Source organism: Falco punctatus, assembly GCF_963210335.1.
Source record: "Falco punctatus genome assembly, chromosome: 4".
Classification (NCBI taxonomy): Eukaryota; Metazoa; Chordata; class Aves; order Falconiformes; family Falconidae; genus Falco; species Falco punctatus.
In genome coordinates, this window is record NC_137583.1 from 36,941,352 (window position 1) to 36,962,802 (window position 21,451).

Consider the following 21,451-nt stretch of genomic DNA (forward strand, 5'->3'; position numbering starts at 1 on the left):
GCAGGCCGGCTATTCTCAACCCTACTGCTTTATTCAAACGTCGCTCGTCCTACACAAGTACAAACACAACATGGCCCCAAAGGCTACAAAGTTATACAAAACAAAACGAAACAACAAAAAAAAAATCTTTATAGTATTGACTGTACAACAGGTGGTAAATTCTTTGCCTTTCCCTACGTGAACCCCAGTTAATCCAGCCAGCATCACGGCCTCGAGCCTCCCTCTCTGCCTTGCAGTTTCCAGGGGGTTGGTTGATGCTCAGTCGCTAACTTGAGATTTGTAAAAGCAGAAGCACTCGCACTATTTCACTGCGGGGTTGTGTAGGAAGTTTTTACCAAAACGCTTTAAGAAAAGGTGGAAGAAATCACTTACGGGCACAGCTACAAAGCAGTTCTTAAGATTTCCAGCTTCTTTTCTAACGTATCATGTTCAGTGGATACCATTGTTTCTGTGGTGATCACCTGCTATATGCATTATAGAAGAGCTTAACCTGCGGAACCAGCTTACTCTGCAGGAACTAGGAATCTGTTTGGGAACTGGAATAAAGCAACAACTTGGTATTTAAGTCTTGTGCAGATCTGGACTCCAGCTGCTCTGAAAAATCCTGTGCTGGCACCTCGAGATCAAGTTAAATGCCTCCCTACTTTACTATACAGGGTTTCTGAAATAGCTCAAGATTTACATGCTCATCTGTACAGCGTGCTAAGCGTTTAGAAATCACCAAGCAGCAGCCTGCTAACTGGAGAAAGAGAGGCTGTAACATCTTTCCTTACGTTTATCTGGAAAAGATGGTTTTGCAGCCTTTAAAAATCAAAGCCATTTTAAAATAATTTCAATTCAATGCCAGGAAACTAGAAGCCCCACAGCAAAGGCTACCTACTGGCCAGGAACTGTTGCTCTCTCCTCCTAGGTTGCCTTCCCTGCCAGGATTATCTCTCTCTCACTCCTCCTCACCCAGACCCATTATAAAAAAAAGGTACAATATTTAGTCTGATGGGATTTAAGTTAAAAAATAAAAAGCTGTCCAGTCCTTTTGCTTTATCGTGAGGAGTTTGAGCTGGAGCGGCTGCGATGGCGCCTTCGTCCAGGAGATCTGGATCTTGATCGCCGGCGAACAGGGGATCTGCGCCTAGGAGACCGGGACCTGACAGAGAGGAAGGAGAAAGCTTTCACTAGGAGACAAAAGCAACAGGTTCCAGTAATGTCAGCGCATCTACCAACTTTTCAAAAACATTTCCCCAAAGATGAAAGACTGTTTAAGATCAAAAAACCCCACAAGAATCTTGTCTTCTTCCTCAAGCAAAACAAGCTCAAGTTCATTCTACATCAGATTCTCCTTCACCTGAAATGTCAGCTTTGGCCCATGTAATAACAGTAATATTCAGGGAAAGGATTTACATAAGCCCTTTCAAATCACAAGGACACTTCTTAGAGGAAATCTAACTCTAAAAAATCATTAAGCTTCAAGCTCATCATTACTACCATCAATCTGCATAGCCACTAGCATGACACACCAAGGTTCCAGGCACAGAATATGAACAGAGCCTGGACAGGATAACAGAAGCTAGACTAGGGAAGAAAAATAAACAATAAGAAGGGAATGCCAAATCGAGCATTTACCAGACTTTTGTAAAAGGCGTGTTTAAAGGAGGACCAACAGGCAGCAGATCTTGTGCCACGTTAGCTATTTCTCATTTTTAAATCTGTAGTTTGAAAGCTGTTCAGTGATCCAGTGGCTCTAACAGGAGCTGCTTTTACTAGTAACAAGACTTTAAGCAGATTTCCAAGACAGAGGAGCCCATCTAGGTGCTGAGGAAGACTCTGAAAAAATTCTTATCTGAGCATGTTCAGGCAGTCCGAAGTCACACAGCAAGCACGTGCACGTCAGGTCATGTCTGGGGGTCAGTGTGCTCCACACACCTGGTGCACGAGGACTGCTTTTTGATCATGTACCCATTCACAGAAATAAGGGAGGGAGGTGCAAGGGCAATCAGAAGGATGGAGCAGGCTGCCAAAAACATTTTGCCAGCTATGAAGTCCATTCCCACTTCACCTCGAAGCATTTATGCAGAGGGGACTCCACAAAACAGGCTGGAAAGCATCTGACATTTCCAGACTGCATTCAGGGCGTAGACCAGAGTAGGTCACCCTGGTCTTAAGGACTTAAGAAGTACAATCCAGGTCCAACTAATTCCCAAAAGGTGCTCCTGTCATTTGGAGGGAAAAGTCAAGTCCAACAGGATTAAATTGTCCCCATGCCAAGTCTTTCACTGATAACATGTTGTTACACCAATAAGGAAATAAAATTGCCACAGCTCTCACCTTCTCCTCATGCGAGGGGGTGACCTGCGCCACATCGGTGGTGGTGGCAGCATCCTCCTGGGTGGGCTAAAGCGTCTGGGAGGTGGCCTAGGTCGTGGTGCCAGCACAGCTGTGGCAGTGATCTCCTGACCATCGATCTGGCCTTTATAGGGAATCACAGAAACAGGAAGAAGTAAGTATTTTCCAATGCTAACATCTACATGTCACGTTACTGCACCTCACAGCTTTTGTCACAAGCAACTGAAGCATGCATCAGCCTATAGTGCTACTTCCACCACCCCCTCAGGAGTTATTTTGACAAAGTCCACATACATACTATACTTCTTAAACTAATATCCTATCAAATTGCAGTTCAGATGTTAACCAGGGAAGATTTTCACAGAAACGTAAAGAATTTTATTACTGTTTTTTTGTGGGGAAAAAAAACCCCAAACCAAAACCATTTTAATAGTTCTGTAATGTTTCAAATCTATCCTGAACCTCACAAAAGCCAAAGCCAATTGGGCTGAAAACAAACAGTATTTCAGATCAGTTCTCCAAAGGCTTCCCTGTTACCTTTAACTCATTTTCAGATCAAACTCATCTGCTCCAAAGATTTTTAAAAGCATCCAGCCTCTTTACAGCATTTGATACCTACCTCCATCCATGTGTTTCAGGGCTTTCTCAGCATCATCTGGGTTCTCAAACTCCACATAAGCATAACCTTTAGAGAGGTGTGGATTTAGCCTGTCAACTGGCATGTCAATCATTTTAATCTTTCCGTAAGTGGAAAAAATTTCCATGATGTGATCCTGCAGAGAAAGAGCAAGTCTTAAGGACACAGACCACACTTACTGACCTGGACTGGCTGGCACAGCGCAGCAGTAAATCCACAGCACTAGATTAGCTTTAAATCAATGCCACCATCAAGAAGAGACATATTTCATTGGCCTGACGGTGGAACTGCTTTCTCTACTGTTGTCTGTTCAGTTCCTCCTCAGGTTGTTCCAAACCTTAAGGTGCTGCACGTCAACACCGTCTACAAAAACACAACTAGTGCAAAAATCTTGGGCACCTGAAAAGGGAACTTACGCCCTCACCTGAAAACTCTTAAGGTCCAGTTGTTAATATTGTTTTTAAAACACATAATTTTTTTCAGCACCCTAAACCTTTTATCTCTGAAGACCTTTAAACTACATTCTAGCAAAGACAGTTCAAGCCAGCCCAGCTCTCTTCAGATCTTCTATAAAGAACCTCCAGGTATCCTTAATGCCTCCAAGGTAACTTCAGCTATTATCCCAACTTCTGCACTTCCTAGTAAGGCAGGACACAAGGTCTGAAATACTGACAAAGCTGACAGACCTTTTAAACATTACAGTCTCAAAAGCCTGCGCTGTACTTTATCCAGTACAGTCCTAGCACAATTTTCCTCACTGGAAAGATGGAAACCAAAAAAAACCCCAACCCTCACTGTGGTTTGAACACAAAGCAAGAATTTCCAACATCAACACCCTGGCAGCACTCTAGCAACAAAAAAAGTTTTGAGAGCTTTAAAAGAGCCACTCACAAGTCCCCACAGAAGATACACAAGCTCGATATTTCAGGGGAGCATGCCATTACCTTCGTCACATTTCTAGTGAGCCTTCCAACATGCACTTTTGTAGGTCTGGGTGATGGGCTCCGCCTCTTCCGCTCCTTTTCATCTCTCTTGGGTGGCTTGGACCTGATTTTGACAACAGAAAATGTTTACAGTTTTCAGAGAACATGCGAGACAACCAAGAACCCAGTCGTTGTCACATGTTTTTCTTGGGAGGGCATCTTTTTTCTTAAACTACAGGTTAGGAAGTGCTGCGGTGGTGGTGAGGGTGTTTTCCTTATGAACACCTCAGGACTTGCATTTGTCTTGTCTGCTTTTACTTTAGAACCTTCCGGAACGGGGGGGCCTTTTTTTGGGAGTTTTCAACTTTACTGCAACCTCGGCAACAAACATGGTATTTAGCAAACATTTCAATAAAGTTGTTGGCCACAATTAAAAATTTGCCGGTTGTTAAAATGAAACAAGAAATTCTTTGCCTCAACAATTAAAGAGGCAAAATGAGGACATAAACACCAAAGCATACCACAACCAGGCAAATTAATGGATCCAATGATTTGTGTTTCTGTATCTTGTTTACTACAGAGGTCCAGAAATGTCACAGTTTAAAAAACCCTATATAAGTAGCTGTATATCACTATTTCTTTGTAGTTAAAAAAAGAAACAACACAAAACCTGGAACGTAATTTTAATAAAAAATTCAGTATGCAAAAAAATTATATTTATGCTTCTTCCTAATCTTCCTGTCCATAAATTGAGTGATACACTAAAAAAAAAAAAACCACCACACTGCCTTATAATACTTCAGTAGATTTTGTTAGCCTACAGCACCTTACCTACAGAATTATCCAAAGGAAAAACCGTACGGACATCAACAGTTTGATTCCTACCCTTACAGGAAAATGCTTCCTTTGCCCCCAACACACCCTTCTGGGGTTTTTTATACGTAAGAATACACATGCATATACATATATACACACCATTTTCAGCCCTGGCCTTTCTGTTAGTCTTGGCTGTAATTCGCAGGAACTGCAGAGCATTACTCTCATCTAGTGCTCATATAGTCCCACACTACTGGGAAAACATTAATTAAAACTGCCTCTACATAATATAATACCTAAAAATCACTCTCTAAAATGAAGTTTTTAATCTCTCTTCCTACAGGGCATGTGTTTTGATTGTAAGCAAAAGAAGCACACCCATTCTAACAAAATTCAGACTTCTTAAGTTATGGAGAAAGCAAACAGCCCTCAGAGAACAATCTATTCTGATCGCAATCTTGTATTCTACAGAGAAATTAACCTGCCATCTAGTGATTCCCAGAAGGCAAATAAAACTCACTTGGAGCGGGAGCGTCTCCTGTTGTCATGTCTCCGTCGAGATGGACTTGGAGATCCAGAGGAGCTGCTGGAACTGGAACTGCGTGAGGTGCTGGAGCTCCCAGAGCGGCTTGAGGCAGAAGAGGAGCTAGAGCCACTGCTAGAACCAGTGCTGGAACTAGACCCTGAACTGGAAGTTGAGCTGGAACGGGATCTGTTGGGGGAGGAGGGGAGGATAAAAATGAGCCGAGTAACCAGAAAAAGAACAGCTGAAAAACCTGCTGATAATTACAGAGAGCGCAACTGTGAGTTAAAACAATGAAAACTTAAGCTCCATAGTTCACCACACAGGCAAAGGAAATTCATACCCCAAACATGTAAACACCCTTAAGTTAGACAAAACTGTGACTAACACAACACAAACTTTCAAGAAGTCCATGAGACAGTGAACGATACATACCAGAAAGCAAAGTGGTGGTTTCTGAAAACACTGTAATTTGTTACTATCTGTAAAAGTACCTACCTGGTACTGCTACTCCCACTAGAAGCACTGCGTCTTTTGCGTGTCTTGTCTCGACCACGATCCTTTTCACCCGATTCCTTAGTGGCTGCTTTATCCTTGGACCGGTCCTTTGATTTCTCTTCAGACCTATCCTTGCGCTTGGTTGGTGAGGGAGCCCTTCAAGAACAAATTGCAGAAGACATTGTTTAATACAAAAAACCACAAACAACAAAATAAACCCACACCCCCGCAAAGAACAGAACAGCAACACAAAACACAACTTCAAATGTAACTCAAGATCACCATAACTGCAGAGTTAAAGCATTAGCCAAGCCTGGACGTTTTAGAAAAAGGTAAATATTTTACAATACAGAGCAGCTTTCAGGAAGACAGCTATAGCATACAGAAATTCTCACATACAGAAATTCACGCAGAAAGAGGTACATTTCCAATTCCTCATCCTCACTGGGAGAGACCTAGCACCCTGTAACATCCCCAGTTTTGTTAAGCCTAGAAAATTCGGACAGAATGCCATTACCTAGTGTTGGATTTTTTATTATTTTCTTTGAGTCCTAGCAAACTCTTCTTTTTCAATCCTGATAACTCCATTTCCCCTTGGGAGGCGTCCAAAGCAGCACCGAATGGGCCTCACTTATCTCAAATCTCACTTCTAACTCCTTGATTCTGAGAACCGATCCCTAATCGAGTGCAATAAACTCCAAAGAACAGCCTAGTGACAAGATAAAAGGGTTTAGAAACAAGAAGTTAACAGATAAGCATAAAACAACGAACCTGCTTTGCAACAATGGCAGCACACTGGGCATCAACTGACTTCTACATAGTACTTCTCAGTTACACACACAACTGTTACGTGGCTCTTAACAGCCAGTCTCTGTGCTGGCTCACACTGGCACCGTGTGCCACCCGTGTTTAAAGCTATCATTTTGACATTCACAGAAGTACAAAGGACCTTAATTCTCCAACCAAAAACATGGCAGACAGAGGACATCCGTTTTCCCTGCAACATGTACGTGCAGCTCATGCCTCTTGACAACAGCCTTGCCTCCAGAGGAGTAAACACTGATTTTCTCCAAAGACAAACTGTGCTGTAGAGCATACGTTTGTCAGGAAGAAAGGGTTGTTGAGAGCAAAAAACCCCACTGAATGGTGGCTGCTTTCAGCCTCAACAAGCTGCTTCCAAGGCTCTGTCAGCCTTGGAAAGCTGAGATTATAGGGCCCAGTTTGCTGCACTGCTGCAACAACAGATCCCAGTTTAACTTCTTAGCAGAAAAGTCTAAATTGGATTCTGACCTCAGCTACGCCCAATCAGTCCCCTCTTTACTCTAGATCCAAAAGGAGACAAACTTAATACCCCACTACTTAACACTGAAATACTGAGCATTGGTTGAATTCCAGATGTTTCCCATGAGGGGGCTGCATCCATCACATATTCTGCAATGTCTAAATGTTACTGCATTTTGACTATTCCACATGGATTGTTTAACACCTGCATTACAAAGCTGCCTCCAATGTGTGTTTTAATAACCACTAAAAGAGGTGGCAGATCTGATTTGCTGTAACGCCTGTTATCTACCTATGAGCACAATGTTCAGGAAATGGAAGAGTGGGCACAAGCATTCCTGAACCGCCAGGCTTATATGATGCAGTGCTGAAGATCCACAGTACTGCATGATGCTGGAAACACCTTTATCCCCACATGCATTGCAGGTAAAATTAGTTAACAAGAAAAAAAAACCTCTCCAGCTCACTGCATCCAACAGTCTTGTTGCTTTTATGCTTCCTGGTATCAGGTTCTGCTAAGCAACTACCATATTCTCTAAACTGCAATTAACTTTATGTTTGGGAAGAAATCACTTCGAACAGCTAAACTAATTTTCCTGATTTTCAGCGTCACAGTTTTCTCTAATAAAACAACTCCCCAAAAACAACACAAATGACTATTCGCAAACCAAGCTCTCCGCAGATCCAGAAGTCAAGAAACACCCATGCCTTTTTGCATGGAGAACAGGAAACCCACAATACAAACGTGACACTGGCAGGGCTTGCTGGGAGGGGGAAACATCTTCTCTAACACCAATGGCAGTAAGAAGACAGTCCAAGGACTGTTCCATAGGTGCTGCAAAGGTGACTAATAAAAGCAAACCTGTGTACTTCACTCAGCTTTATGAGATTTCTAACCAGCTCTACGCTTCTAGTGCAAAGTGTGAGGGGGCCAAGCTCACTTGCCACTGCATGAAACCAGCTGACTCACTTGGAAGAACAGAACAGACAAGTCTCTAGACTCACAAGACCAAAAAATCTGGTGTTTTCCTTTCCCACCTTTCTTCTCCTAAATACACCATAGTCAGGTTTGTGTTATCTCTTCCTACACACCAACTCCTCTTGAATCTGTGGACTATCACAGTGGCGATGCTATCAGCTCGGCCATACAAAACTATCTATTACTGTCTGATAGCTGGCTCCAGTTTCACCCCTGCTGGAAGGAGGGAAGAGAGAGAGCACAGAGGAAGACCAGCACATGCTTTCCTGTCATCCGACCGCTGCTGTAGTAGGTAATGCTTCAGTTAAACAGCTACCACTCAGGCACCACTCCTCAAAGCAGGCGCTTTACCAGACAAATTAGCCACATGACGTTTAAAAATCCAGCAGATTTCTCTATGATGGTATATGCTGCATTTAAGCGGCCTCCAAACTAACCATTGTTTGCCCTCCATTAAAACGCATGTACCTTTCTCCAGAATGCCACTTGCCTAGCTTAATTCAGTTGGAAACCTCAGCCTAAGAGACACAGCTGCGGGCAGTTTCACCTGTATGTGTTCAGACATTCACCAGAAGACGCGAGAAAACTAAAATCATGGTCTTCACACAACGGTGTAAAACAAAAGCATTTCTAAGTGACGTGCTTCCTTCTTACAATCAAAAAAATCTCTCAGTCCCTAACAGGTCAATGTTTTTTCAGCACCCACCCAAAATGCCAGAAAGTCTAAGAGCAATCTACACAGGCCAAATGTTCATTTCAAGCACACACACCTCTCTGCTTTAAGAGTTGACTTGCACTCTTACAGAGCTGCAATTCTGTAGCAGAGGAAGCAAACTCAGCTCTCCCCCAGACTTCCTGCACGACTACAGGCAAGCCCTTTAATGGCAGTTTGCTTCAGGTCCTCATTTGCAAAATGGGGAAAAGATTTCCTCGTGTGAGGAGAAGAGGGTTCAACGCTCGGCAGTTCTTTGCAAAGTTACGGCCGCTCGCCCAAGCTAACTACAGCGAGCGGGGCCGCAGGAGCGCAGGGGCAGCCAGCTCCGCGTCCCGGTTCGAGCGCCATGGGGTACGTTACGGCGCCAGGCGGACCGAGGGCTTGTCGCTGCTGACCGCACCGTGCGTGTTGCCATACTACGGGCCAAGCCGAGGCGCGGGCTGAGGAACAGGGAGAGAAAAGCACAGACCAAGCACAGAGTCGGTTCAGAGCAGAGCCCGCACCGCCCGCGGCCTCCACCGGGCCCGGCGCCGCCGGCCCGCCCGCCCCCGGGCCCGCACAGCGCTCCTCCCGCCGCCCCGGCCGCGGGCAGCACCGGGACCCCCGGGCCCCGCTCCCCTCCAGGCCCCGTCCCGGCCCCGCCCAGCCCCTCCCCGGCCCGGCCTCCCCTCCTCCCTCCCCGCCCCCGGGCGCGGTAGGCCGCGGCGCCGCGGCCCCGTCCCTGACCCTCGCCCGGCCATCTCCTCCTCCTCGGCGGCTCCGGCGCGCTCCCCTCGGCACCTCCGCGCGGCGCCGGGGCGGCTCCGCGCCGCCGCCGGGCCGGATGGATGCCGATCCCCCGAGGCCCGGGCCCCGGCCCCCGCCCCGGCCCCACTCACATCCTCGGCGCCCGCCACAGCCACCGCTCCGGGCCCGTCGCGCGCGATAGACGCAGCGCGGGCGGGAAGGGGCACCGCGCGGCACGCGTTGATGGCGTCACGCCCGGGGGCGGGCGGCCTTAAAGCGAGTGGGCGGGGCGGCCCGGGGGGGCGGGTCAGTCAGCGGGGCCGGGGCTGGGGCCGGGGCCGGGGCCGGGGCCTTCTTGTGGAGAGAAACCGGTTTCTCACTGGGGAGCTCCAGCGGTGACGAGGCTGCGGCCTGCGCTCTCCGGCGGGCGCGCCCTGCGGCCGGTAAAGTCGGATCTCGCTGGCCGGAGCCGCCTCGTTGCCCCGGGCCGAGCGGCCGCGGCTGCGGGGTGCCGGCCCCGCTCTCCCGGCCCGTGCGGCCCCCGGCACGGCGAGCGGTCAGTCCCGTTTGCGCGGGGTCGGCTCGCCCGGCTTTCCGCAGCTACGCCGGTGGGCGTAGCAGCAGTTGTCACGCCTTCCTGCAGGCCTCGTCCCGCTCAGTAACGGCAGCCGCAGCTGGGCCTTCGCCTCCTGGCTTCCCGTAGCTCAGCGAGCCGCGGGCCCTCCTGGCGGTGCTACGCCCAGCGTCGCCTCCAGCTGCGGATCCACACATCTGGGGCTGTGGCAGATGTGCTCCCCTGGGGAGCAGAAAGGGCTGGTACCGCTGAGGGGGCACTTGCCAGCTGCCTGACCCGCAGGAAGCGCAAAAGGCACAAAGAGAAGAGTGATACCACCATTCAGTGGCATTTCATAAATCCTGTCATTTAAGTGGGAAAGCCATTTTCTGCCTTTTTTTTTTTTTTTTCCCCTGCCAAAATGTGTGCTGTGAACTTCCAGGAAATTTGCCGCTGGAAGTACTGATCTGAGATCATCTGACCTGGTCCCAGTGGATTCCAGCTGTACTGGCTTCCTGGCTTCCAAGGAACAAAGTCAGGAGCATACTTTGACCTCATTCCTAATACAGGGCCTTAAACATGACAAACCTTCCTGAGAAGCAGGCGTGCTAGTCAGGACTTCTGTTAAATTCCTAAGATTCAAATCCTTGTACTCTCATGTGAAGGGCAGATAGCTCCACCTCCTGAACACAAGGTAGGAACAGCCTATACTCATCACAGAACCTGGGGGAGAACAGGGCAGGCGTCTGTAAGATCATGTGTGGCAAGGATAATTGGTTATTTTCTCTTTTGCTGCAAAACTAAGGGGGTATTACATAAAACTAGCTATGGGCAGGTTCAGAAAAAAAAGAAGGTTGTTCTTCACTCAACATCTCTTTAAAGGGCCAGTTTCCCTGCCATAGGATGTTGTGGGCTACTAAAAGTTTACATGGGTTCAAAGAGAAACTGGATGATGTCTGTTCAGGACTACTGGTAGACTGTTGTGATGATCTTAGAATCATAGAATCGTTGAGGTTGGAAAAGACCTTTGAGCTATCGAGTCTGTTAAGCCAGCACTGCCAAACCCATCGCTAAACCGTATCCCTGAGCGCTGCATCTGCACGTGTTGTAGATACCTCAGGGATGGTGGCTCCGCCACCTCCTCGGGCAGCCTCTTCAGTGCTCCATAACCCTTTTGGTGAAGAAATTTTTCTTAATACCCAACCTAAACCTCCCTGGCGCAGCTTGAGGCCGTTTCCTGTATCGTGTCGCTTGTTACTTGGGAGGAGAGACCGACCCCCACCTCACTACAACCTCCTTTTCAGCAGAAAAATAAAACTACTGTGAAGAACCAGACGTTTCCCTGCAGCAGTGCCCTGCAGAGCTGGGGCCAGCCCCAGCCCGGCGGCGGGGAGCCCGCGGGTCCGGCCCCCCCGGCCGCGCCCAGCTTTCGGGCCCGTCCCGGGCAGCTCCGGCGGACACGGGGCGGCGGGAGCGGGGGGCAGTGCCGCGGCTCCCGGCCATGCCGGCAGCCCAGCCTGCCGCACGCAGCCCCTCCCGGTGCTCCCCGGGGCGGCGGCGCTGCCGTGGGTACCGCGCTGCCCTGTGCCCGGGCCGGCGGCGGCGCGGCGCCGCGCCCCGGAGCTGCCCCGAAGGAGTTAAGCGGCGGCTCCTCCCCCCGCGCCCGCGTCCCCTCCCGGGGACCTTCCCGGCAGCCCGCGCTGGCGCTGCCCCAGCCAAACAAAGCGGTCGCAGCCGTTCAAACGCAGCCTCCGCGGGGCCCTGCCCGCGGGCCGGTGCCGTCGCCTGGGAGGATCCCGGCGGTCGTCTGCGGTCCCTGTACGTGGCTGCCCTGCCCGTGCCGCCGGGCGTGGAGCGGGGCTGGGCGCTGGGAGCGCGACGGGTGCGGGCGGAGCGAGGCCTGCGGGGGGAGCGGCCGGCCCGCGGCGGCGGGAGGTCCCTGCTCCGGCGCTGAGGCTCGGTGGCGGCGCCGGGAGCGGCGCGCCCGACCCGAAACGCTGCCCCGCTCCGGCCGCCCCGGCGCTTGCCCGTGTACCGACAGGCCGCCGGGGCGGACCGAAGGCGGCGGAGCGCGCAGCGCCGGCCCGGCCCCGCGGGCGAGGAGGGAGCGGAGCTCCGCCGGTGCCGGATCCCGGCTCGCTGTTCCCCTGCCCCTTCGTCCCCGCGGCGGGAGGCGGCGGGGCCGGGAGCGCCCGTGCTGCGGCCGCCCTCGGGGCCGTGCCCCGGGGGAGCTCCACGTCAGCCCCGGAAGGGCCCGGTGGCCCGTGGCCGCCGTGCCAGGCGGCGCTTGGCGCTGGCTCGTAGGGCTGGCAGCGCCGACCGAGCCGCAGCCTCCGGTGCTGGTGTCTGCCCGGTGCTGTCAAGGCTTCAGCCCGGTGTCCGCCTCGGTCCTGCACCCGTACTGAGCGGGGTTACCTGTGTGGCCGGCCTCAGAAAGCACCGGCTTCGCGGCTTCCTTAGAGGGGTTGCAGGATGGGGGGGGTTGTCTTCTGAACTTTTCATCCTTCTCTGTAGTAACAACCTTGGTAATCGCTGCAGAGTTTGGAGGTGAGCCCCGGTTTCCGATGGCTGCAACAGCAGAAAAAAGGAGATTCTGGGGGTTCCTCTTAAGTCTTCAGCAGTAGCTTCTGAGCATCTGGCCTGCCCTGTCTCGAGGCCTGAGGCCGGGTCTTGCAGTGCACACTGGCAGCTGAGCCATGGACAAGCTCAAGACTTCTGTTGATGCACACGTTTGTATTTCAGGGCTCTTGGCCTAAAAACTGTGCCATGATGCACCGTTTCTCTGTTTTCCTGCAACACTTAGAAAGCATGCCCTGGCACTGTAGGATGTTGTGCCTGCTCAATGTTAACCTTTCTCAAACGTCTTGCTTTCGCTACGAGGAACAAACATCATGTTACGCTTTGCAGTGATTTATTTGTTTCCTCTTCAGATACCTGAAAGACAGTAGAAATTCAATATATGTTTGCAGTTTAGGCTTTGCAACTCTCTCTGCTGGAAAGGCTGCACCTTTGGAGGCTGGAGGCTTAAAGCTGCATAACACTTTAAAGAGAGGCTAATGTTGACTGTGCAGGTAAAGGCAGGGCAGTGAGATACTTGGCATTTATTATTCTTGTCTGAATCTGGTCAAGTCCATCTGTAGGTAGGTGCCGAGATCTCTCCAAGGCTGCTCCGTCCCTGAGGGTCAGGCTGGCCATGGGTGTGCTGTTGTGCAGCTAACCCAGCTGACCAAATAGCCATTGAGAAAATAAAACCCCAGGGTAAAGCAGCTGCACAACTGTGGCATGGCACTACTGTCCGTTGAAGATTCGGTGGGGATCTGACTCTTCCCTGCTTCACCCCAGCATGAGTTTCAGAAGAAGCTTTGCTTGTACCTCCCCAGGGTAAAAAGTGCCTGCATCCAAGAGCAGGCGTGCAGCTGAGACAGAAGGGAAAAGTCAACCTTCCCAGACACGAGTCAGCTCAGTGGTCACACAACTAACTTTTAAATCTTGGGGAATTTGGCGTTCAAGCCCTGGTAATCAGGGCTGCAGAAAGGCTGGGGACAAGCGGGTGGCAGCGCAGCTGGTGGGTGTATGTGTGTGCAGGCAAGCAGGGAAGCTTTATCCCGAGGGACTTGCAGGACAGATGCTGGGGACCTCCTCTTCATCAGGTTTGCCTTCTGGAGCTGGGGCTTGCACTGGCACAGAAACAAGTGGTGAAGAAAAGCCTGCTGCTTGCCCTAAGGCTAATGGTTGGGTACCTTCACCTGCGTTGTAGGAAACTTGAGTTCATGCTCTTCCTCCTTCTCAGACCTTAAATCCACTCTGGCCTGAAGGGAGCTCGAGTGTGTGCAAGGGCTGCCTTCTTTCTCCTCTCTTGAGGCTATTCCATTTCGTATGTAGTATTTTCTGGGCCAGAGAGTGGAGGAGCTAAGGACATAATTCTGGTGATGATGAAGGTTGCTCCAGGCTCTCATCTGTGGTTCTGTAGATGTTACTGTGTGCAGAGTTATGGAATAGAAGTGTTACAGCAGTGATGCCTGGTTAAAGGTTACAGCTAAATACTTGAAGACTTTAGGCATTGCAAGGGTTCAGCAGCTGCTGAAGAAAGGATGGCTGATGCGAAATTTGGACAGATGCCTAAATTGGCAGGCTGAAGTGAAATTCCTTTTGGAGGCCTGGCTGTATAACAAAATATGCAGCTCTTCACACAAATGCATGTGTCCAACTGGCTGAGTAAGGTCTCGAGAGTCAACCCACTGATGGGCAAAACTTGGAGCCTGTGGTGCTGCATGACAGCCCTCTGCAGCTGTAGCTCTGGGCTGAGTGTTCCAGTTACCGTGTCTTCCCCCTAGGAGTGTGCTTCCAGCTGCAAAACAAGGGGTGTGGGCAAGGGAAGGATGCTTGCAGACCCACGAGTAATCTCACTGAAGCTCTCCTAGCTCGCAGGGGAACATCGCTGTGTCCACACAGGCACGATTGCAGAATCGGGGCTTGCAAAATGACTTGCAGCTGTGGCTGGCGCACAGCGCGATAGCCGGGTAGGTGGAAGCAAGCTGCAATTTTGGAAAAGGGGACTTCTAGTGCCCCCACGCAGCTCACAGTGCTTGTGCTTTGTATGGAAACATCCAAGCCAAGCAAACTTTGTGGTGCTGCTCTATTTTAGAAATAGCAAAGGCTGAGTCAGCCCAGATGAGATTGTTCCAGGGACTTTCTGGATGAGATGAAACCATTCCATTTTCCTGATATCCACAGAAATGAAAAGGGGTAAAGGCAGAGAGGAAGCTCACATGATTGCAGTGCTGTGAATTTGCTTCCACTGATGCGCTCCCTTTCCCTGTCCCCCTGCAAAGCCACCACTTGAATGAACTTCTTCCAAGTGGTGTAAGAAATGTTCAGAGGAACAACTTCACCCCAGCCTGGCCCTGAGAAGTGAAGGGAACTCCATTCCCGATGCAAAATCACAGGTCTAGGAAGATACCTGAACCTTTCCCTCTCATTGGATGGATTTTTATTTTTACCTTGTGCAAAAACTATTGGAGAGTAACACATCTTGTAGGCCAGGTGAGTGTAAAGGTCTCATCTCAGTGGGTGTGTAATTTGAGCAGCTGCATTGCGTAAGCTGCGAGCATGACAGGCTGCAGCTCCATTGGGAGAATCCCCTCTGGAGAGGCAGAAAGAGGAGAAGGCGATGGACTCAGCTGTGGAAATGGGGAGCATGTTTAGTACAGAAAAGCTGCAAGTTCGCAGCAGGACCTGGATAAAAAAGGCGTAACTAGAGATGGAGCCAGACCTGAGCTGTCAGGGAGGTTGACTTTTGTGATCTTGGAGGAAATTGCTGGAAAACTATTGTTTGGAAGGATGACCTATTGCTTTCCCTGGCAACTCTTTTCTCCTACCTGACAGGGTAGAGACTAGCAGCTGTGTGCTTTGTGTATGCCCTTGTGGTGTAAGTGAGCAGGATTTCAGCTGGATTTCACCCTGGCCCTTCTGCCTGTGCTTGCCTCCTGCTCGCCAGCTGGACCCTGACCTGCAGCTTGCTTTTCAGTGTCTTCTCTGAAATGGGTTTCCAGGTGCGGGTCTACCGCTGATCAGTAAATATGTATTTTTCAAAAAGCCCTGCTGTAAAGGCAATTTTTTTGAAGCATAAGGAGCCTGGATGAAGCTACCCTTGAGCCCCAGGGTGCTGATGATATCTCCATGGAGCTGCTGCCCACAGACAGGCACTGCTGGCGTGGAGCCACGTGCTGCAGTAAGAAGCCATCCTGGCCAGACTCCCCATCCTGCTGTCCCTCCAGAAAATGGGAGGCTGTGGGGGAACAGCTTGCATTGGGAATGCCGAGCTGACATGAGCAGGGCAGGTATGGTCCATGCCTCCCGTGAGCTGTCGCTGAGCCCGGGAAGGCAGGGCGGTGGGAGCTCTGCAGAGGGCTGTGGAAGGTCTGGAAGGGATGAGCAGGCTAAGGAGCTGGGACCTGGGGATGTTACAAAGCAACCTAGGTCTTCAGTGAGGAGGGAGCTGGCGGAGATGCTGTGTAGAGTCAGCGCATCTCCATGGTGCTGTCATCATCTTTCCTCCTGTGCAGAGGCTGGACGAAAGCTGCACGCGTGGGGTGCTGGCTTTCCTGGGTTTATGTAAACTTTATGTTTCTGTTGCTGGCTGTTCAGATAGCTACACTGCTTTGCTTTTGTTCTAGTGTCCTCTGGCCACGTCTTGAAACGCTCTGGGAAAAGGGCAGAGTATCTTGCCGAGGCCCGAGCTCCTGTACCTGCAGCCACAGGAAGCTCCAGGTGGTGGTTTCCTTGTGGCATCTCCCCTTGGCATGGGGAAGGTTGGGTGTTCCTGACCTTTCCTCTTGCTCTGTAATTGCAGTATCTGCATCCAGGGACATGTTTTTCTCTATCCACTCCCCCAGCTCTTATCTACAAGGTCCCTAATGCACATAGCAGGGCATGGGGTGATTTGTAGATGTAAACAGATCTGGGTCAAAGTACAGTCTATATCTCTGGAGTTAATGTCTCTCTCTTTTGCCATGGAAAGAGTAAAACGCAGAGGGGCACAACTCCTGTGTCAAACTAAGTGGCTCCATTTCTCCCTGTGGCCGATGGCAGTGTTTTGGTGGCCAAGGAAGCACAGAGACTGTTGTACCTTTTTAAGATCCACATGTACCTGGGGAAGTGGGGTTTGGAAAATGTTCCTATATTACATCTGCTCGGCAGCGACCACTTGAGGTAGCCTCTACTATACATTGCTAATCCGAGAAGTGTTTTGTTGCCTTGTGGGAATGCTTGAGGCTATTTATCTCAGTGAGGCAAACCCCAAACTTATGTCCTTTAGGCAGCAGTTGCAGCACTGAGTGTCCAAGAAACACCTGCAGATGAAGGAAGCTGATAGTATACATACATACAAGCTTATGTATACACATAAATAGGTATATCTCCATTTAGGTATAACTGTATATACACACATACACAACATGAAGTGCTGTCCATCCTGACCTGGCCTCATCATGATGCCTGCAGCAAGGGAAGGGGCTGGTCCCACCTCTGGGGTGCAACCCAGAGGAGACATGCATGCAGGCTCTGTACCAGCAGCGCAGTCCCTGGTATGCCACCCACGCATGCAGAGCGAGCGTGACTGTGTCCTGAGCCTCTGTCCCCTGACTGACACCACCAGCCATGGCTGTGCACGTGGGGAGAAAGAGGAAGCGCAGGAGGTACAGTCATGACGTTTATAGTTGTGCCGCCTTTACCACTGGTATATAAATTGTTGCCTTTGCTTCTCCCAAAGGTATGGGACAGTGTCATCTCCAGACCCAAAGGGCAGGCTCTGCAGCACCAACGGTTTCCCTGCAGTAGTTCTCAACGTGGGCATCCTCGGTTCTGCTTGCCGTAACTTTCCAGCCCACCAAGGAGGCACAAGGCTATGGTGGGGACCTGCCGGCCTCGTGCGATGAACTGCTGCTTGCCAAGACTCACGGTGAGCTTCCCAGGATGCTGAGCTGCTGCTTGGGATCCTGACTGCTCCCATTTCCTCACTCTGCTGCTGGCAGCGTGGAGTCAATGTCCAGTTTGGGGCGCTGGGCAGAGCCAAGCCTGTTACTATCCTCTGTGCTCTTGGTGGACTGGGAGACCAGGCTGGACCCCCCACTCTAAGGGGGCTCCACGTGAGCAAGGGACAGGTTTTGGGCTCTCTGTCATCGCTGTGCTGGGAAGAGCCGTCTCCTTCCTCCTGTCTGGCTGGGACCAGGGTCACTGCTGGAAGCAGGGGATGGCGCTGCATGGACCAATGGCTGGGGCTGGTGGCTGGTCAGCAGAGCACTAGAGCACTAGTGGAATCCGAGCACCACCGCAGGGCTGGGGGCTGCCAGGGGGGCTGCCAGCACCCCTGCAGCGGCTGCGCCCCAGGGATGTAGGTGCTGGGCGCAGGACAGGCTCTGGGAGCGATGGGCCGGCTGGATGACCACGCCAAGAGGAGGATCGTGGAGCTGCGCAGGGCCGGGCTGAGCTTCCGCAAGATCAAGAAGGTGCTGGAGCTGGATGGCATCCGGGTGACACCGCAGGCCGTGTACCTCTTCCTCAAGCGGAAAAGCGTGGAGCCCGTGGTGGCGGTGGCCAGCTGGGATGGGGAGCAGCCCTGGCCCCCACTGCGGGGGCACGAGGCTGAGCCACCCAAGCCGCTGGGTGCCTGCCCCACCGCAGTGCCCGGCAGGGGTCCCACGGGCAGCCGAGCACCCTGCCCCGCTGGCGGCCAGGACACCAAGGAGGGCATCCAGATCGTTAGCGTGGCCTCGCTCTGCCAGGGCAGCGGGCAGCTCGGGGAGGCCCTGCCTGTGGGGCTGGGGCTGCCCCCCGGGAATGGTAAGGCCTGGCTCCCCACAGGGGTTCACCACCATGGCCTCCCCCGGCAGCGCTGGGCTGGGGAAGGGGCTTCCCATTCCCTGTCCCCCACCGAGGCGTCCCCGAGGGCCACCTTCCGAGGCGTTTTTCTCGCTGTCCCTTGCAGGTGATGACAGCTGCACGGGTGCCCCCGTGGCCCTGGGGAGCTGCTCCCCTTCGGGGGGCACGGCCGCCCCGCCACAGCCCCTGCCCAGCCGAGGGCGGCTGGTCGCACCCTCTGCCAGGAACCCAGCCCTGATGGTGAAGAAGAAGATCATGGACAGGGCTATCCTGCAGAAAAAGGTAGGGTGCCAGACAGGGTGGGAGAGCCTGTCTGCTCCAGCCAGGAGCCGGTGCAGTGCTGCCCGCCAGGGTGGCCCTGCTGCATCTAAACCACGCAGCTGGGGCAGGCTGTTGTGGCCGAAAGGCTCCCGAAATGCCCCCCGGCCTCCGCTAGCCGCACTCCAGTTATCCTTGACCCTGGCACTTGGCAAGCTTGTCTGTGTGCCAGGGCCACGGGGCACGCAGCCAGCACTCGCTGCTGCCCTCGATGCAGGCCACGACCACGCCAGGTTCTGCCAGCGTTGGCCCCCAACCTGCAGCTCACAGACCCCCTCTTTAAAGCTCAGTTTCCGTACCAGCTCAGGAGTTTCCTCAAGCCACCACGAGGACGGCAGTGACCAAGTGGCTTGGTGCCGCACCACGAGATGAAGGGCAGTGGCAGGCCAGGATGGGGTGACACAGCCAGGACAGCAGCCCTCTGGGACACGTCATCCCTAACGTGTACACCCCTGCCTCACCATGCCATGAGACCCCCAGGCTGTGGCCATGCAGGCATTGTCCCGGCAGGTCCTTGTCTGTGCAGCCCTCCTGCCCACCATGGTGGGCATGCAGCCAGCTGGCCAGCCCCACGGCCAAGCCCAGCTCTGCTGGCAGCTGTGGCATGTCACAGGGCAAATGTAAGTGGCCCAGAGGACCCAGGACCAGCCCCAGGTGGGCTGCTAGAAGGGCGCTGTGGCTGTGGGGCTGCACCGGTGCCCATGGTTGACCCCTTCAGAGCAGGCTCCTACCTCCGGAGACTTCACTGGTGGGCAGTGCTGTTACTGCACGGAGGGTGGTAGGATGCTGGCACTGCCTTTCTTGCCAACAGCTGTGAGTCAGACTGAGCCTTCACCCACAGAGGCCCTGTCTCTGCTTGGACACGGCCAATGCCTTCTTCAGCCCGCTCAGGTGTTTGTCAAGAGCCCTTGCCAGCTGCTTGAGAGGACACAGGTTGTTCAACACCCTTTCCAGGAGAAAGGCTCCCCTAGGGTTCCAAACCAGCATGCGACTCCTCTTGGGGAACAGAACAGCCATGTGCTTCGGGGTGAAATACAAGAAATGGAGGGGCTGGAAAAAAATACCAAACAGGACATGCTATTTCTGTCCCTGCAGAAGAAACACAGGCCTGGCATCAGCATGAGGAGCCTGGCTGCCATCTAGCAGCATCCACCAGCAGATGGCTAAGCACGTGCTGACAGCATGCAGGGCAAGGTGGCATTCCTGTGGAGTAGTGGCACAGGGGCTGGGTGGGGATGAAGTGCAGCTCAGAGTGTGGGAGGTCTAGAGGTCTGCAACAAGGTGATAGCTTTCTCTTACGCCTGGTAGCTAAGTGCAGAATAAATCTGTCTCTTCCTACACACCACTGAAGGAGCAGCTGGTAACGTTTTCACCTTCCCATCTCTCCTGCCTACTCCCTACTCCAGGTCAAAGATGCCAGCACTCAGACTGCCCTGCTGAATGCCATGAGTCCTGGAAATCAAAACCTTGCTTGGGGCGGACCAGTGCTTCCCCCTGCTCCCAGCTCCCACGCCATTGCTGAAAAGCTGGATGCTGTACAGACAGAGATCCAGAAGCTGAGCCAGGCCCTGCAGGCAGTGCTGGAGAGGCAATGCCACCTGGAGCGCCAGCAGGAGCACCAGCAGCGGCTGCAGCAGGAGGTGCTGATGACGCTGCAGCAGCTCAGCTCCACTGTGAGCCACGGTGCTGTGCCAGCAAACCAGCCCTGCATCCCCTTCAGCAGCATGGCCGAGCCCTCGCCCACCATGCCGAACTTCAGCCAGTTCAAGATGGAGCTCATCTGACCTGGCGCATCGCCAGCATGCCCTAGCAGCAGTAAGCTGATGGCAGGATGAAGCTGTGAAGAGCCACCTCTCGAAGGCTGTGGCAGCTGCCTCAGGATTGTGTGGGGCACCCTGCAGAGAAGGTCACTGGTGCCTCATGTTTTCAGCCCTGCTGACTGAAAGGGGCTGCCTGCTGTGAGAGGCAGGGCAATGGAAAGCTGAGGCTTCACTTCTCCCGTGCTGCCCATCCCAGCTGGTGCTGGAGCTGGTTGGTGGCCCATGGACTTCAGCAGCCCAGGCAGGCTGCCTGAGAGTAGAGGATGCAACAAAGCGATACAGCATATAGGTGGGTCTCAAAGAAAATGCCTCTTACAAGGGTCAGTGCCGTGATCCTCAATCACACAAACGCTTTGTGCTCTCCCTCTGTAGAGCCTTTTCAGTAAAAATCTATATACACCATGGTTCAGAAACAGCATGGGATCTCTTTCTTCATTTTACCTACCTGTCACCCCACCACCGAGCAGGCTGGATCTGTCTTGGGTGCTGCCACCCTGCGTGGAGCTGTGCAGGGTGCTCAAACCCGTACACAAAGGATGCTACTGGAAACATGGCATCAACTGCTGCACTGTTAGGGATGTATTACACTTGTGTAGGAAACAATCTTTTACTGAGCAGATTCCACCGAGGTCACCCTCCTCACCCCAAATTCCCAGCAGATCTGGAGGCTGGCACTGGTCCTGCCCACTGTCTGGCCAGGATACAGGCAGGACCCTATGAGTAAGAGTTGCACCTGGGCATGAGCTGGGTATTTGTCTCTCCTCTGACTCCTTGTGGTAGGCAGGAGGTCCTCCTGGTTGTGGTCCCCAGCAGCAAGAGGACAGGGGAGTGCATTAGGCTCTCTCGTGCAGTTTGCTGGTGGTGCAGAGCTGCTCAGGCAGAGAGGGGCACGATGCTGAGGACCCCCTTGCCTGAACAAGATGGGCTTGAGGGAGGCTCGTGT

The 21,451-nt window shown here is 52.4% G+C and overlaps 2 protein-coding genes across 4 annotated transcripts; one reads left to right on the forward strand and one right to left on the reverse strand.

Annotated features, from left to right (window-relative positions):
* Positions 1 to 10: 10 nt before the first annotated feature.
* Positions 11 to 9,724, reverse strand: RNPS1 (RNA binding protein with serine rich domain 1). 3 transcript variants are annotated; one of them, XM_080383462.1, is made up of 8 exons: positions 9,591 to 9,694; positions 6,255 to 6,446; positions 5,738 to 5,893; positions 5,237 to 5,428; positions 3,922 to 4,024; positions 2,960 to 3,113; positions 2,323 to 2,464; positions 11 to 1,144 (listed from the first exon to the last, which is right to left on the reverse strand). In XM_080383462.1, exons 2-8 carry the CDS (start codon positions 6,323 to 6,325, stop codon positions 1,039 to 1,041), a joined length of 924 nt encoding a protein of 307 aa, XP_080239588.1. In that variant the 5' UTR covers positions 6,326 to 6,446; positions 9,591 to 9,694; the 3' UTR covers positions 11 to 1,038. The 3 variants fall into 3 exon arrangements, with proteins under 3 accessions (XP_080239588.1, XP_080239590.1, XP_080239589.1); XM_080383464.1 differs by lacking the exon at positions 6,255 to 6,446 and having other exon boundaries at positions 9,591 to 9,724; XM_080383463.1 differs by lacking the exons at positions 6,255 to 6,446; positions 9,591 to 9,694 and adding an exon at positions 9,439 to 9,584.
* Positions 9,725 to 9,779: 55 nt separating this feature from the next.
* Positions 9,780 to 20,924, forward strand: LOC308062024 (uncharacterized protein). Its single transcript, XM_080382858.1, has 4 exons — positions 9,780 to 11,809; positions 17,262 to 18,331; positions 18,477 to 18,652; positions 20,095 to 20,924. The coding sequence occupies exons 2-4, from the start codon at positions 17,917 to 17,919 to the stop codon at positions 20,470 to 20,472; spliced, it is 969 nt and encodes a 322-aa protein (XP_080238984.1). The 5' UTR covers positions 9,780 to 11,809; positions 17,262 to 17,916; the 3' UTR covers positions 20,473 to 20,924.
* The last annotated feature ends 527 nt before the right edge of the window (positions 20,925 to 21,451 follow it).